General features: G+C 41.4%; 2 protein-coding genes across 4 annotated transcripts in view; one reads left to right on the top strand and one right to left on the bottom strand.

Moving 5' to 3' along the window:
- LOC135907019 (putative polypeptide N-acetylgalactosaminyltransferase 9) overlaps positions 1-3,662 on the top strand; it is a 278,217-nt gene extending 274,555 nt beyond the window's left edge. For all 3 annotated transcript variants that reach the window (XM_065438680.2, XM_065438678.2, XM_065438679.2), the window contains one exon: positions 1,882-3,662. In XM_065438680.2, the coding sequence (XP_065294752.1) occupies positions 1,882-2,043 (162 nt within the window). In that variant the 3' untranslated portion in view covers positions 2,044-3,662. The remainder of the gene's footprint in view (positions 1-1,881) is intronic.
- A 1,741-nt stretch (positions 3,663-5,403) lies between these two features.
- LOC135907018 (integrin alpha-PS1-like) overlaps positions 5,404-13,984 on the bottom strand; it is a 160,148-nt gene continuing 151,567 nt past the window's right edge. The window contains exons 25-26 of the mRNA XM_065438677.2: positions 11,545-11,673; positions 5,404-10,068 (exon numbers count right to left, since the gene is read on the bottom strand). Of these exons, the coding sequence (XP_065294749.1) occupies positions 9,988-10,068; positions 11,545-11,673 (210 nt within the window). The 3' untranslated portion in view covers positions 5,404-9,987. The remainder of the gene's footprint in view (positions 10,069-11,544; positions 11,674-13,984) is intronic.

Consider the following 13,984-nt stretch of genomic DNA (forward strand, 5'->3'; position numbering starts at 1 on the left):
AGCCTACCAAGCTGTCTTATAATGAACCGTCAAGATTACCTCAGTGAGAAACACCAGGGCCGTACGTTTAGCTTTGCTGGTTAACTATCTGTACAGAGTGCTTGGGCGGTGATTCTTTTATTTATTCATTTGTTTGAATTGCCACACAGCATAATGTCAGAATGAAATTAAATATAAGCACATACTGGAAAAGCGACTTATAGAATATACAATGTGTTGCGAGGACCCATGATTGTTCACGGCAACTAATTGAGTTAAAGGATCAAAATTGAGTCCAAGGATCAAAGATGTCCCTTTTGTTCTTTTTTAGCTGTACATCAATTTAGTAAAAACAAAAAGAGCCATATTTTCTAATAGCTCCTTTTATGAGTCATTATTCTTTATCTCTTCACTGCCTCGTACACGTCAACACTTATCAGTATTTTCATCTCAGTGCAATCATACACATGCTGCACATTGTATTTGTGGGATCAGTCACTGCTGAAGGTAATATAGAATTTTAAAAAACTGAACATTTGTAATCAAAACTGGAAGAGCTCTATCTGGCATAGATATATTCTTGCCTTACAGCTAAAGGGACACTAAAGGCAAATATTAAGCTAAAGTGATAGATCAGTGTTTGAGAATCTCTAACGCGTTAATATTATCTCGAACAGAGCCTCAGTAATCGAGAAGTTGAGGTAAATGTAGGACATGATTAGACTCCTCCTGGACATTCAAGTACTTTCGCAATGACGAATTCACTCCTCTCAAATCCCGGCCACTACAGTAGCATTTCAATGGGAGCGAAATGCTTGCATTTAGGTACTTGTTAAGGAACCTCAGGTGGCCAAAATTAATCTAGAGTCCTCCACTATGGTGTGCCTCATAATCAGATCGTGTCTGGCACGTAAAACCCCATGCTTTCTTTTTTAAGGCACTCCTCATTTAACTTCTGTCACTAGTAGTCGACCACTCATTATAAAAACGTTATTGTATTGCATTATAGGACAAAGAAAAGTTATACTTGTCCAGTTATGTATAATTTTTAGAAAAAAAAAAACTTCTTGACATTACCCTTGACAACGACGCGGACGGTCGAAAGGATTCGTTTTCGCTCTGTGCTGTGCCACTTACACTTTGGTGTTTCAGTATCCTTATCACGCGATAAGGATACTGTGCTGTGCTGCTTTTGCTGGCTCGTGAATCTCTCACAAACTGCAAATAGCAAAGAATTCCACTTCCATGTAATGTCGTGGGAAGCACGAACGGTCCAAGCGGCGAATCTACCGCAGTGTCGTGGCTTAGTTTCTTCATAGCCGTGCATTTGCGGTTTGCGCAATACACCATACCGCTGTCCTTCGGGTGCCGTTTTACTCACCAATGGCAGTAAAAGCCCGCAACGTGCGGTGATGGCATATGCAACGTCACCACTCCTCAGTTTGGTGGCGGGAGATTTGAATTGTGATAGAGGTATTTGGATCCTGCAGATGCAATTTTCTTGCAAACTAAGTCTTTTCTTGGCACGAAACAAGTGTTGCGAGGTTTCTGGCATGGTATTTAAACGGTCCACGTCGAGTTAGTAGTTGCCTTTCGTGTCCCCTTTAAACAAAGTTGTCACTTACATTTAGTGAATGGTACTATATAAAGCAAAAAATATCTTTGATGATGTTTTGAGTACTTTCCAAGTTATGATGGTAATTTGAAGAAGTTGTACCAAATGTTGGGCACTAAATATCTCACTGATAGTAAATTAACAGCAGTTTTACTTAGCGATCTGCAATCACATCAGGACCATGTGGTCATGAATTAATGCAAAAGGCATGGATTTCTTTTTCTTTTATTAATTATTTTAGCTGGAAATCACTTACTCCAAATACCATGCTCTCTTGCATTATACAGAGTGGCACAGTTCAGCATGGTAGCAGTCGGAAGTGCCTGGAGATGTCAGAGGACCGCCAAAAAGTCAGCATGGAGATCTGCTCTGGGAGTCTCAGGCAGAGCTGGATCTTCCAGAACTACAACAAGACCAAGGCCATCAAGATTCCCAGTCGGGGCCACTAGGTTGCCGTGAACAACCCAGCTGCTGCTGCAACGGATTTCTCACTTGACAGGACCTCATAATATCCGTGCATGAAGTGAAAGTCAAGACAAACATAAGAAACAAAACAAAAAAGGGAATGTGGACAATTTATAGGTGCGTGCTAGCAGTGAACTGACGGTGTCTCAATTGTGAGTGCATCAGCTCATCGGTCACATCACCTCGGCCAGACCTCGGGAGGGTGCCCCGGCTGCCTTTCCATTCATCTGCCTCCTCAGCTCAGTTACAGCTGAATTCAAGGCTGCTATCTCGTGCGCGTTTGAAAAGCCGACGCTCAGTTTCACCTCTCGTGGTTGGCCTATATTGGCCTAGGCCGCAATATCGGCGCGGCCTAGCACGATTGTGTGCGACGAAACTGAACGGCGGCGTTTCGAATGCGTGCAAAATAGTGGCCCAGGCCTTCAGTTGCAGTGGACTCGTGCTTTGATGTTTGCTTTGTTGCTGGATCAGCTGTCATTTCGATATCATCGCAAGGTTCCTGCCAACAGAGGCAAAGGAAAATTCTGGTGGCCACCGAGTTTATAAGGATGTCATTTGGTATGCACTACAGGCCTCCATCCTCTACGGTTGGCAGATTGAGAGAAGATTTTGCCGAGCACCCTTACGAAGTGCCAAGAATCAAAAATGTTGGAAGTTCGAGGTGCTTCCCAACTGACTGGCTGCAAGCTTTCGCCAACAGTGCCTCATCTGTGAATTTTTTCATCCATGTTTTGATGAGTGCTGAGTGTTATTTTTGCTGAGTGGTTTTTTTATTATTATTATTCAATCGACTTTTTGTGTCATTGTTGCTGCTGTTATTGTTTGCACGGATGCCCTTGCAAACTGCAAAGACTGAAGCACATTGTTATTGGCAAGGCATCCCGCAAAGACTGTGTAACAAATTTACCACTTCGTTGGTGTATTTTTGCAAAAAAAATATATATATTACTATGTGCAGTGGGCTGCCAGCAGCTTAGCTGTGCACTGCAAGTGGCCCTCTGGTTTCAGCACACATACACACACAAATGAAAAGCACATGTTTTTTTACCACGTGAGCCATTTGCAAGTTGTGCTGCCAGAGTTTATAGCCATAAGTATTTTTCTTTAAATTACTGCACATGAACTGCTTGCTTTTGGTTTTCGTCCCACTAAAATGGCCGGAAAACCTAGAGAGAGAGGTTATTCCATCAGGGTGTTTGGGGAGAGAACGTTTCTGTGGGTTTTTATATGTAGAGTTCTTGGAGGTGCTCCTCTAGGCTTTTTGTTTTTGTTTTTTCTTGAAGGTGGTGTGGGTTCTGGGAGATCGCTTTCGTCTACTCTTTAAGATTAAATATAGCAGCTGCTGTGTCGCATGTGCTTTGGTTCTCTTCTGTTAAAATTTGTAGCATTCCATCTTTTCTAGTCAGTTTGTGCATTCCAGTTTTTTCTGTTTTCCTTTTTGGCCCTGCATACATCTGTGTACAAAGCGGTGACTGAAATTTAAGGGAAAGGACTTATGTGTGTGTTTACCTTGCACTCAAAGATTTGAGAATTGTGCCTTATCAAAAGTAATGTTTGCAACAAACAAGTTTTTTTAATGAATAAAATTCTGTTCAAACATTCACACTATATTACAAAGGCTTATGTTGTGAAAATTACATTCAGCTTGAAAGCCTATATGTCTGCTGTTGCAAAATGTCGTAGTCAAAAGTACTAAGTGTGTGCACGGACCTCAAATGGTGGGTGTTACCTCTTGTCTATTTTATAGCTCATTATGGCAAAAAATATGAACTTGGCGGAACAATTCCAGGACTGAGCTTGTAAAATTTAATGAACTTGCAAACGAATTACTCCAGGTCTCGTCAAAGTATTCCCATTGGCTATCTGCGCACAGCTGCCACCATTTCCAGAGGTCATGGAAGCAAGCAGAGAAAGCTTCAGCCGGGGCTGCGATATTGCAGCAATGCCTTTTCCCAATGCTAATGCCTTTCGGTGCTTTTCACATTCATGAGTGGTCAAAGTGGCGCTCTGCCCTAGCAGCCCTGGATGCTCTCTATCATATTAGAGCAGTTTTGTTTTCTGCCATACCTTTATGAAGCTTCCCTTTCAATGGCAATCTCACATGAAGAAACAAAACGAAATTAAATGGTGGCAGGTGGTGTAAATATGGGGGATGCAAAACAGGAATATGGGTGTTTGGCCAGATAGCCATGGTCTGATACAGCAGTGTGGCAATAATACTACCACACTGACTATGTTATATTATTATGCCTTGCATAATAATATACATGGGTCAACATACATGGGTCAACATACCATTATGCCTTGCATAATAATATAACAAGAACCACTGTCCAGATGGCAAATAAGAATGGCACCGCTGAAGTGGTTGGCACAAACATGGCATCTATGAATGAGGAATGACAATGATGACTGCAGTCATTTGTCATCAGTATAAGGGAAAGGCTGGATGGCTGGACAGACATGGCAAACTTAGTTTTCAGCCTTGCAACTGCTGTCATAGTAAATGATTTGTGCACCAAGCTCTGAGGGCTCATTAACACAAAGTTTCATGCACTAATTATTAGAGGGAACTGTGCCGCTAGTGTCTTCAGGAGCTGCAAGCAAGGCACATCAGCCAGCATGAGGATGATGGCTAGTACATGGGGCTTCCTAGACTTCGTCCTTCTGTTTGTAAACGACTCCGTGACTATGTAAGCTGCTCATTTTCAAAAGAGTAGTGTGCCATAATGAATTAAATAAGCAATTGCAATTGTCTGAGGGCCTGATTAGAATGGAGGATCTCTACCACAGAAGTCCGATATCGAAACCATTACACCACAAGCGCATGTGTCAACAAGCAGCATAGAGCACGTTTAAGAATTTGTCACGAGGAAACCAGTGCATTGAGACGCTTGGCGTATATTGATTTGGCCACCTCAACAAGCGGAACCGCTACAATTAGCAGCGATTATGCATGTTCTCAGTCTTATTGCATACTGTACTTAAAGAAATTATACATTGCTTTGAAATTTAGGTCAATAAAGGCAGGCAAAGTGTAGTAAGCAAGGCCACAAGAATGTCTGAAGCCACAAGCACTAAGCTCAGAAGAATCCATGTACTAACCATCATTCCCATGATGGCTGAACAATTGCAGCGCCACAGTTCCCTCTATTAATTATTGTTGGAAACCATTTATACATTAAAGAATGCCAGGTAGCCACAATCAATCCGAAGTCCTATACTGCGAAAACTCTTAGAGCCCTTGCGTCACTTTCATTAAGCCCCATCACTCAATCATTGCAAATCTGACGCAGCGTCCTGTGCCAGACCATGCAGGTATATATGCACGTAACACAGTGCGATTTAAAAGATAAAAGGTTTATTTCACAGAGATATACACATGACTGCAGTTCATTCAGCCACTATATAACCTTCAAGCCCAAAACCAACAAATGAAAGGAGGGACATTCAAACAACTGTGTGATGTTTGCAGGTGAACAGGCAGTTTGATAGACACCATGAGTTTGTTACCAGCTGCTGCACTCATCATTTCATATGTTCCAAGGCATGTGCAACACATTATCTTGTGCTCCTTTTTTCTCAGCATTCCAACAGCATTCCAACAATAAAAACAAAAGGAGAGTTGGCACTGTTATAGTGAAAATGTGCCCAGCAGTTTTTACATGTGACCCTTATGAAAACCACCTGAAGTCCATACTGAGTGAGAAACATACCTAAAGTCTTTATCTTGCATGTTTATTGCTAAATCACATGGTAATATTTAAGAATAGCTGTTTAGTATACGACTTATTACTCAGGAAATCAGTTCTTAATGCTTTGTTTAAGTCTGGAAAAACTTTCCACTTTCATTGCAGCATGTATTTAGGCAGCACTGGTAGATTTAGCGCAAGCCTGAATTAATAGAAAAAAAAAAAGAATCGTACCAAACGTACACTTTCAATGCAAATAAAGTTGTAGCCGGCCTGGGTACTACATATATATCCAATATTAGGCAATGTTATGAAACGGCATTCTTCCAGATGAAGTTACTTGGACTGGGAAATTTATGCAGTCTTCATGAATATTTTGCTTCTTGGCATGATAGCAGACCAGCTTTAAAACAATGCAACACAAGTCCACTGTCAAAGCTGTAGGGAAGCTAGGAAGACTACAGTAGACAGGAACACTGCTCACTTTGGCCTTTTTTTTTTTTTCATGAACTGTTGTATAACCATATGAAAAGCAGTTCCCATGAGACACACTTATGCACTAATTTATTTGTCAAGTATTCAAAAAGTGAAATTCCTCTTGTACATCCGAAAACTTGCAGAACAACTGTGCAGCCTATTAAATCGCAGTTCAATGTAAAACAGCACTGCAGTGTGCACATCTTAAAATGGACAGGAACTGGAAGAACATACACTGCATTACCGCTGGTGCTTTCCTCATTACATAGGCAATGACAGCTTATCTCCATACCTTGCCTGAAAGCCTATGTGCAGTAGAATTGCACTAGTACGAAAGAAGACTTGCTGACGCACACATTTTAATTCTGCAAGCTTCGCTTTGCATAACAGTTTAATGATGCATCATGCTGTGTTAAGCAGAGCTGGGAAAACCATTTTTTATTGTCTGGTGCACACATCCAGTGGCTTTTAATTAGATAAAAATTCATTTGCAGCCTTTTATACTGCGACAGCTGGCAACTTGGTAAATAAATAGTTGTGGTTATATGTAAACAACAACAACAACAACAAAAGACGAGAACGTAGAAAACCCTATGTACATTTCCACATGAAAGGAAGATAAGCAAAATGTGCATTCATTGTTCGCCCTTAAATTTCCATTCATCCTCCTATTACAATGAAGCTAGTTACAGCGAAATGTCACAATGACATGATAATAAAGGTAGCACCTGTGAAGCAAAAAAATTTTAAGAAAGAAGGTCTTGTGATGTGTAAGGCAGCACTAATAATATTTGGCATTAGCATCCTTTAACTGTGGCATTACATCATATGAGCTACTTCAGAAGTGAACTAACTAGTGTAGTGTCAAAGGCTGTTGCCATTGGCCAAGAAGAGTGTAGCATTTGGACTTTAGTTATAGCAACACCATGTGCTGTTGCCCTCCTGGAAGCTTGCATTGGTAAAAATATGGTTGCTGTTCAGGAGTCTCCACAGCTTATGTAAATTCACTCATCTGGTTTGCTGGCAGAAGTAAACGGAAGACTGTGCCGGCATCGGTTGGCAACAGCACTTGCTATTGTAGGAGTATTTATGGGGTCACGCTTTTGATGAAATTCAGCTTGGCTAAAAGATAACACATTTTGTTCCAAGAATTTGCTCATATTTCCAGAACATAAAGTCACATACCCTTAACCAGTATAATAGGCTAAAATCAACACTGTACAACATGGGCCTATGTCACAACTTAAGAGTAATTACATAAGAAAATTCGATGTCCAAAGTGGAAACAAAAAATGTTTGCAACATGGTCCAATTCCTTGTGGAGTGTAGCATCTGTTTGACAGACCTATGTAAAGTGTGCTTTGTTAGGCACACAGACAGTCCCACCTCCATCTTGAAAGTGGAACAGAAAGGACTCTCCTAATCATATCTTTAAAAATTAGAGCAGAATATGAAACTAAACAAATTTTGCTCAACATGAGCCTTGCTCTTCCACATAGTCATGCCTCGTGTACCAGTGTGCATCTTTTTCTCTCCATTGTTTGCTGGACCCTCTACAAGAATAAAATCTGGAACTGCTAACAACAACCTTCTCAAGGCACTGCACGAAATGTGGACTGACCGGTACTCGTTCATACATAATTGAAAAATGAAACGTAAACGATCTTGAGTGCACGACCACTATATTATCATCTTCCAAAATTCATTAAGAAGCTTACTTTGATTTTTCTCCCCCCATCTCCCTGTAAGCGCACAATGCCATTTCGTAATGGCTGCACCCATGCCAACGTCACCTACATCTACAAGAGTGGCAGTGTGGTGCTGAACTTCGTTTAACAGCAATCTGGTCATGGATGGCGAATGCATCAGAACTGCCTGTTTGTATTTACTCATCATATGAGGCCCTCATCACGGGACTTGCATTTCAGCACTGTTTCTAGAAACACAATGGCAGTGAACTATGTTGGGAGGATACCAGATGTCCTCCCTGTGTGCAAGAAATTTTAGGACAGCAGTAAATGCATTGCTCACAATACATGTGTTGTAAACGGCACATTCATATGCGCATCTCCATGATTAGAAAGCCTAGCATTTAAATAAATAAGCATAGATTTCTTTCTGTACAGGATAACAAAATAAAAAATAGAGAGAACAAGGTCTAGTCCCCTTTGATAGACATGAGAAACCCTGACAACAGCACCACTTGAGTTCTGCTGTTTCCAGCAACTCAAAGTATTACTTTGAAAAAATTGTTGGCTTATGGCCTTGAAGTCAGTGTGAATCTATGTTATCACTACAATATGAGCCCCAAGGAAAGGAGAAATGGTAGCAACATAAATTTAAATAGTGGGAAAGAAATAAACTCACAGAATGCAAGAAGGTCATTACATCTTGTTGCTTAGCATGAATGCAGCTTGTTGTTAAGAGCCATGCTCAATGAAACTTCAAGAACTGAATGAAATGTGATTTTTACAGCCTGTAAATCTAGAATGGTGCCATTGCCTTGTGGAATACATCAAAAGCTAGCTATCTATGGTGCACAGTCTGTGGTGTGACTACTAAGCAGTGTCGCAGCATTGCTCAGCACGCTACATTCATTCCAGAAAAATGTGTAGGCCAATGCTACTGTGACACCAGTGTGTGCAAGGTCTCATAGCACCAGCACCGGCTTTGCTTTCACATATTCAAAAGGTTACAGGCTGCAGAGGCCATTATATTCTCAACCCATGCTACTGCCAGAAAGTCGAGCAGTGCCTTAAGGTTTTCTGTTTCTGTGTACCAGTGGGCTGCACATTTTCAGAACAGAGGGGACAAGAGTGCACCAATATGAAAAGTAACCACCGATCTGTTTTCAGTTGATGATTGCTGCATACATGCAAGTTTAAGCCTCACTTACTGTTATCTACAACATAGTTCCCACGATGAAAACTCTGCCATGTAGAACGTCTTGTACTTAAATTCAAGAATGAGGAACAGTATGGGCGTTGGGTGCAAATCTGGTGTTTCCTTTCATATTTGTGCACCATGTACAGTCAGCAGTGAAAGTCTAGCAACCACAGAAAAATTTCTTCAAGCACTGCTGTGCGACATGGAATTGTTTCAACGCAATATCTTGGTCGAACAAGCACACATAGACTGTACTACATGATTTCAGCTGGCATACCTAAGTTGCTAAGAATAAAAACAATATTTCGTGGCAGCTGTGGGCTCCAGACTTTCGCTTGGGACTGCACATCAACATACAAAGGGAGGCAGAGCACAAGAGTGGCTCTCTAGTTCAGTTTAGGCTTAACAAAAGAAACCTTCATAGTGTTCACATAAGTCGCAGTCATGCCACCTGATGTTTGCATGGTTTGTGCACCTATAGTGATGGAACACCATCCTGCACTTTGTTTACCATTGTCCATAGATGTGAACATTGCCAAAGGCAAAGGCATTGTGTAAGCCCAGCAATACATCTCATACACAGAAAAACGTCTTTGTCCATATAACTGGCTCAAAGTCACAAGCTGCCGAAGAAAACGCCAGAGCAAGATGGCTCCCCAGTGGGTGTAAATTACTGAAGATGAAGGCGATGAAAAGAGTAAGAAATGAATGGAGAGTAAGGTTAATGGCTTAACACAGGCACCGCTGGGCACGCAGCTATCGGCAGACCTCGACCTGAGATCGGCTAGGAAGATGCACTTGGATAGCACGCCCGGACGGATGTCACACTCATTCCACTTGGCTCGGATGTTGTTTGCGCATATCGTCTCTCCATTATGTGCCATTAAAATCCTTGTCCGATGTAGGTGCTGGTGAGTAGCCATCAGCTGGACGCTTCCTCTTGAAGAAGCCCAACTGCAGGGACAAATGGTGTTACTGTAAACATGCTCTGTCATCATGTTTCACAGCCAGATCTCTTAATCTGCCTCATCAATGACAGCTATGATACATTTTATAAAAAAATCAAATCATACTAATTAAAAATTAGGTACATGCTGCACATGTTGTTAAGAATTCATCACAGCTGCTGTACAAAGGCACTACATAGAAACTACAGTATAACATGAAACTGAAATTTTATGACAGTGACGGAAGTCCCACTTGCACATGCGAGACTTAGTTTAAGTTATCCAGACTACGAAAAATAGAAATACTGCAGGTTGCTTGCCTTATTTGCTTTATGTTACGACATACAAGCAGCCATAAGCAACCTGATCAAAGGGGGAAAGAAGGGAATTGATACAGTACCCAAAGAAGTGATAGCCTTTATCTTCTCTTTTTACTAAAATGATTTGTCAACATTAACAGACTTTTTAACTATAACAGAGGAATAAGAATCTGAAACTTTAAGAGAAAGAAACATTGAATACGACCATATCAAATGTTTTTTATGTACTAAAACTGAGATTGCAATGTCGAAGAGACAATGCAAGTGTCGAGCTCGCATATTTCACACGTGAAAGCCACACGCTGCTGGCCATTGACCCTGTGTCCATAAATAAGCCAGTTACAATCACTGCAGTCAACATTAATTAATTTTATGTTGGTTAACTGCATAAACCTTAAATAAATGCTGCTCAAGAGTTACAGAAGGGAACCATAACTGTATACATGTTCTTTTAGTTCTAGCACTGGATTATCCTAACCATACTTGTGTGTTCGATCAAAATTGGATTAAAGAAGTTTAGATTATTAACCAGGACACATTATCAGATACTCTAATTTTATATAAGGCTTAGACCAAGTTACAATGGCTCCCTTATATAATACACAAGAAGTCAAACACTCTCACAGAACTCCGACATTCTGTGATTCTAAAAGAGTGATTAAATGTGCTTGGCCATTATTCATCTAGTACTGGCACATTTATTTATGCAACGCTGTTAAGCATAATTTAGTAGCATGGTGGTACATCAGCAAGCGTAATCAAGTTCTTTTTGTGTGAGTGCAACCAATGTATCAAGTCGCTGTGTGTAGCTCATCTGCATCACAGACGTGCTTACTGTCAGTGCCTCCCATCATGAAAAAAATGTTTATATTAGATCATAGGTAATATAACAGGCTGCGTGTTTCATGTTAGGCATGGCTTCAATTATGTGAGAAAAAAATCTTTACTCAAGTAAAAACACACCAGCATGATTTTTTACATACCAGAGGACGAGACCTGTAGTGTCACTAGAATTCCCACCCTTCTTCTTTCATTTACACTGCTACAAATATTTTTTGCAGCTCTTGGTTAGTGTATATTCTTACACTGAGTCACTACAGTCACACAGCAGCACAACCCAGAGCTTCAACGGTACTGCTTGAATAGTGCATTAGAGTGCTCACCTTGTAGAGGATGAAGATGACCAATAGTAGTAGCAGGATGCCTGCAACAATGGCAAGAATGATGATCCAGAGAGCCACACCTTCTGTCTTCTGGTAGAGGCTTGCGTCAGGATAAGCTCTTGTTTCCGCCTGCGTGAGGAAGCAAATCTCTGCATTTGTGTTTGCTCCATCACGAGTTTTGGAGCTATGACAAGCTATTCTTGTCGAAGCAAGAAACAGTGGAAAACATTGCGATGTAGATTGTTTTATACACTGGCATTGTGCAGAAGCTTTTACTGTGCGATGACTCCAGGAAGGCATGACTAGCTCATGTAATTAATTATCCTAGCTGTTGACACATTTGAACACTAGAAAACAACATGAAGCAGTATCATGCCATTTCAACCATGTGCGTCTGGTTCCCACTGGTTCAAGCATGCACATTGCCTTCCATAAAATTTAGTCTCCATGTGAGGCGATGCAGCAGGTGCAGAATGATTGGCACAGTTACTCTTCTAGCTCAAGAAAATGGTTTATTACCAATAAAAATCAGGAGAGCAGTTAACGTCTTGATTCAACTTAGGAATGCCGGAACCCATGAACCACAGTCATGGTGCACATTATAGTGCATATAACTATCAACTCTAATATAAATTTATTTATCTCCTATGTGCGAAAGCTAATCGCAAATAGAATCAGGAACACCTTAGACTTCTGTCAAGCAAAGGACCAGGCAGGATTCCATAAAGGCTACTCAACAATAGATCATATTCACACTATCAATCAGGTGATAGAGAAATATGCGGAATGTAACCAACCCTTATATATAGCTTTCATTGATTACGAGAAAGCATTTGATTCTGTCGAAACCTCAGCAGTCATGGAGGCATTACGGAATCAGGGTGTAGACGAGCCGTATGTAAAAATACTGAAAGATATCTATAGCAGCTCCACATCCACCGTAGTCCTCCACAAAAAAAGCAACAAAATCCCAATAAAGAAAGGCGTCAAGCAAGGAGATACGATCTCTCCAATGCTATTCACAGCGTGTTTGCAGGAGGTATTCAGAGACCTGGATTGGGAAGAAATGGGGATAAAAGTTAATGGAGAATACCTTAGTAACTTGCGATTCGCTGATGATATTGCCTTGCTTAGTAACTCAGGGGACCAACTGCAATGCATGCTCACTGACCTGGAGAGGGAAAGCAGAAGAGTGGGTCTAAAAATTAATCTGCAGAAAACTAAAGTAATGTTTAACAGTCTCGGAAGAGAACAGCAATTTACAATAGGCAGCGAGGCACTGGAAGTCATAAGCGAATACATCTACTTAGGGTAGGTAGTGACTGCGCACCCGGATCTTGAGACGGAAATAATCAGAAGAATAAGAATGGGCTGGGGTGCGTTTGGCAGGCATTCTCAGATCATGAACAGCAGGTTGCCATTATCCCTCAAGAGAAAAGTGTATAATAGCTGCGTCTTACCGGTACTCACCTACGGGGCAGAAACCTGAAGGTTTACGAAAAGGGTTCTACCCAAATTGAGGACGACGCAACGAGCTATGGAAAGAAGAATGATAGGTGTAACTTTGAGGGATAAGAAAAGAGCAGATTGGGTGAGGGAACAAACGCGAGTTAATGACATCATAGTTGAAATCAAGAAAAAGAAATGGGCATGGGCAGGACATGTAATGAGGAGGAAAGATAACCGATGGTCATTAAGGGTTACGGACTGGATTCCAAGGGAAGGGAAGCGTAGCAGGGGGCGGCAGAAAGTTAGGTGGGCCGATGAGATTAAGAAGTTTGCAGGGACAGCATGGCCATAATTAGTACATGACCGGGGTTGTTGGAGAAATATGGGAGAGGCCTTTGCCCTGCAGTGGGTGTAACCAGGCTGATGATGATGATGAGGTGCGAAAGCCTATTTTGTAAGCCTAGGTTGTGCACTGCACAGTTTGATAGAAGAATTTGTTGTGACAGATTGCCTGCTGTTGATATGAGCAAAACGAGAACAAGGTGAAAGCAGGAGCCAACGTTTCGACAAGTGGACTTGCCTTCTTCAAGGCGACACATGCTTTCCTCGCCACAGCATATATAGGTGGGGTTCTTCTAAGGGGGAGAGGGTGTAAGGCGGGTGGGTGCGGCAACGAGCGAAGGTGTGTCAGCGTGTCGAATTGAGAATAAAGGAGCGCTTTGCACAAGGCCAGTGACCCGGCCGTCTCTCAAGCATGTGTAAACGGCCGCGTGTTAGCCGGCGTGTCCACGGCGTCTGACACGCTGGCTGGAAAAAAAAAAAGAAAAGGGAAAAACATTTTAAACAATAAGAAAAAGCTAAGTAACCAAACTAAGTGTTGTTGTCTATAGCTTGAAATTTAGCATAGCAAATAGATTCTAAAGCTACCTTTGAAACATTTATGCCTTTTGGTTGCAGTGTCTTGAACTTATGGATAAGGTATGATTCTCTA

This window comes from Dermacentor albipictus, chromosome 1 (genome assembly GCF_038994185.2).
Source record: "Dermacentor albipictus isolate Rhodes 1998 colony chromosome 1, USDA_Dalb.pri_finalv2, whole genome shotgun sequence".
NCBI classification, from domain to species: Eukaryota; Metazoa; Arthropoda; class Arachnida; order Ixodida; family Ixodidae; genus Dermacentor; species Dermacentor albipictus.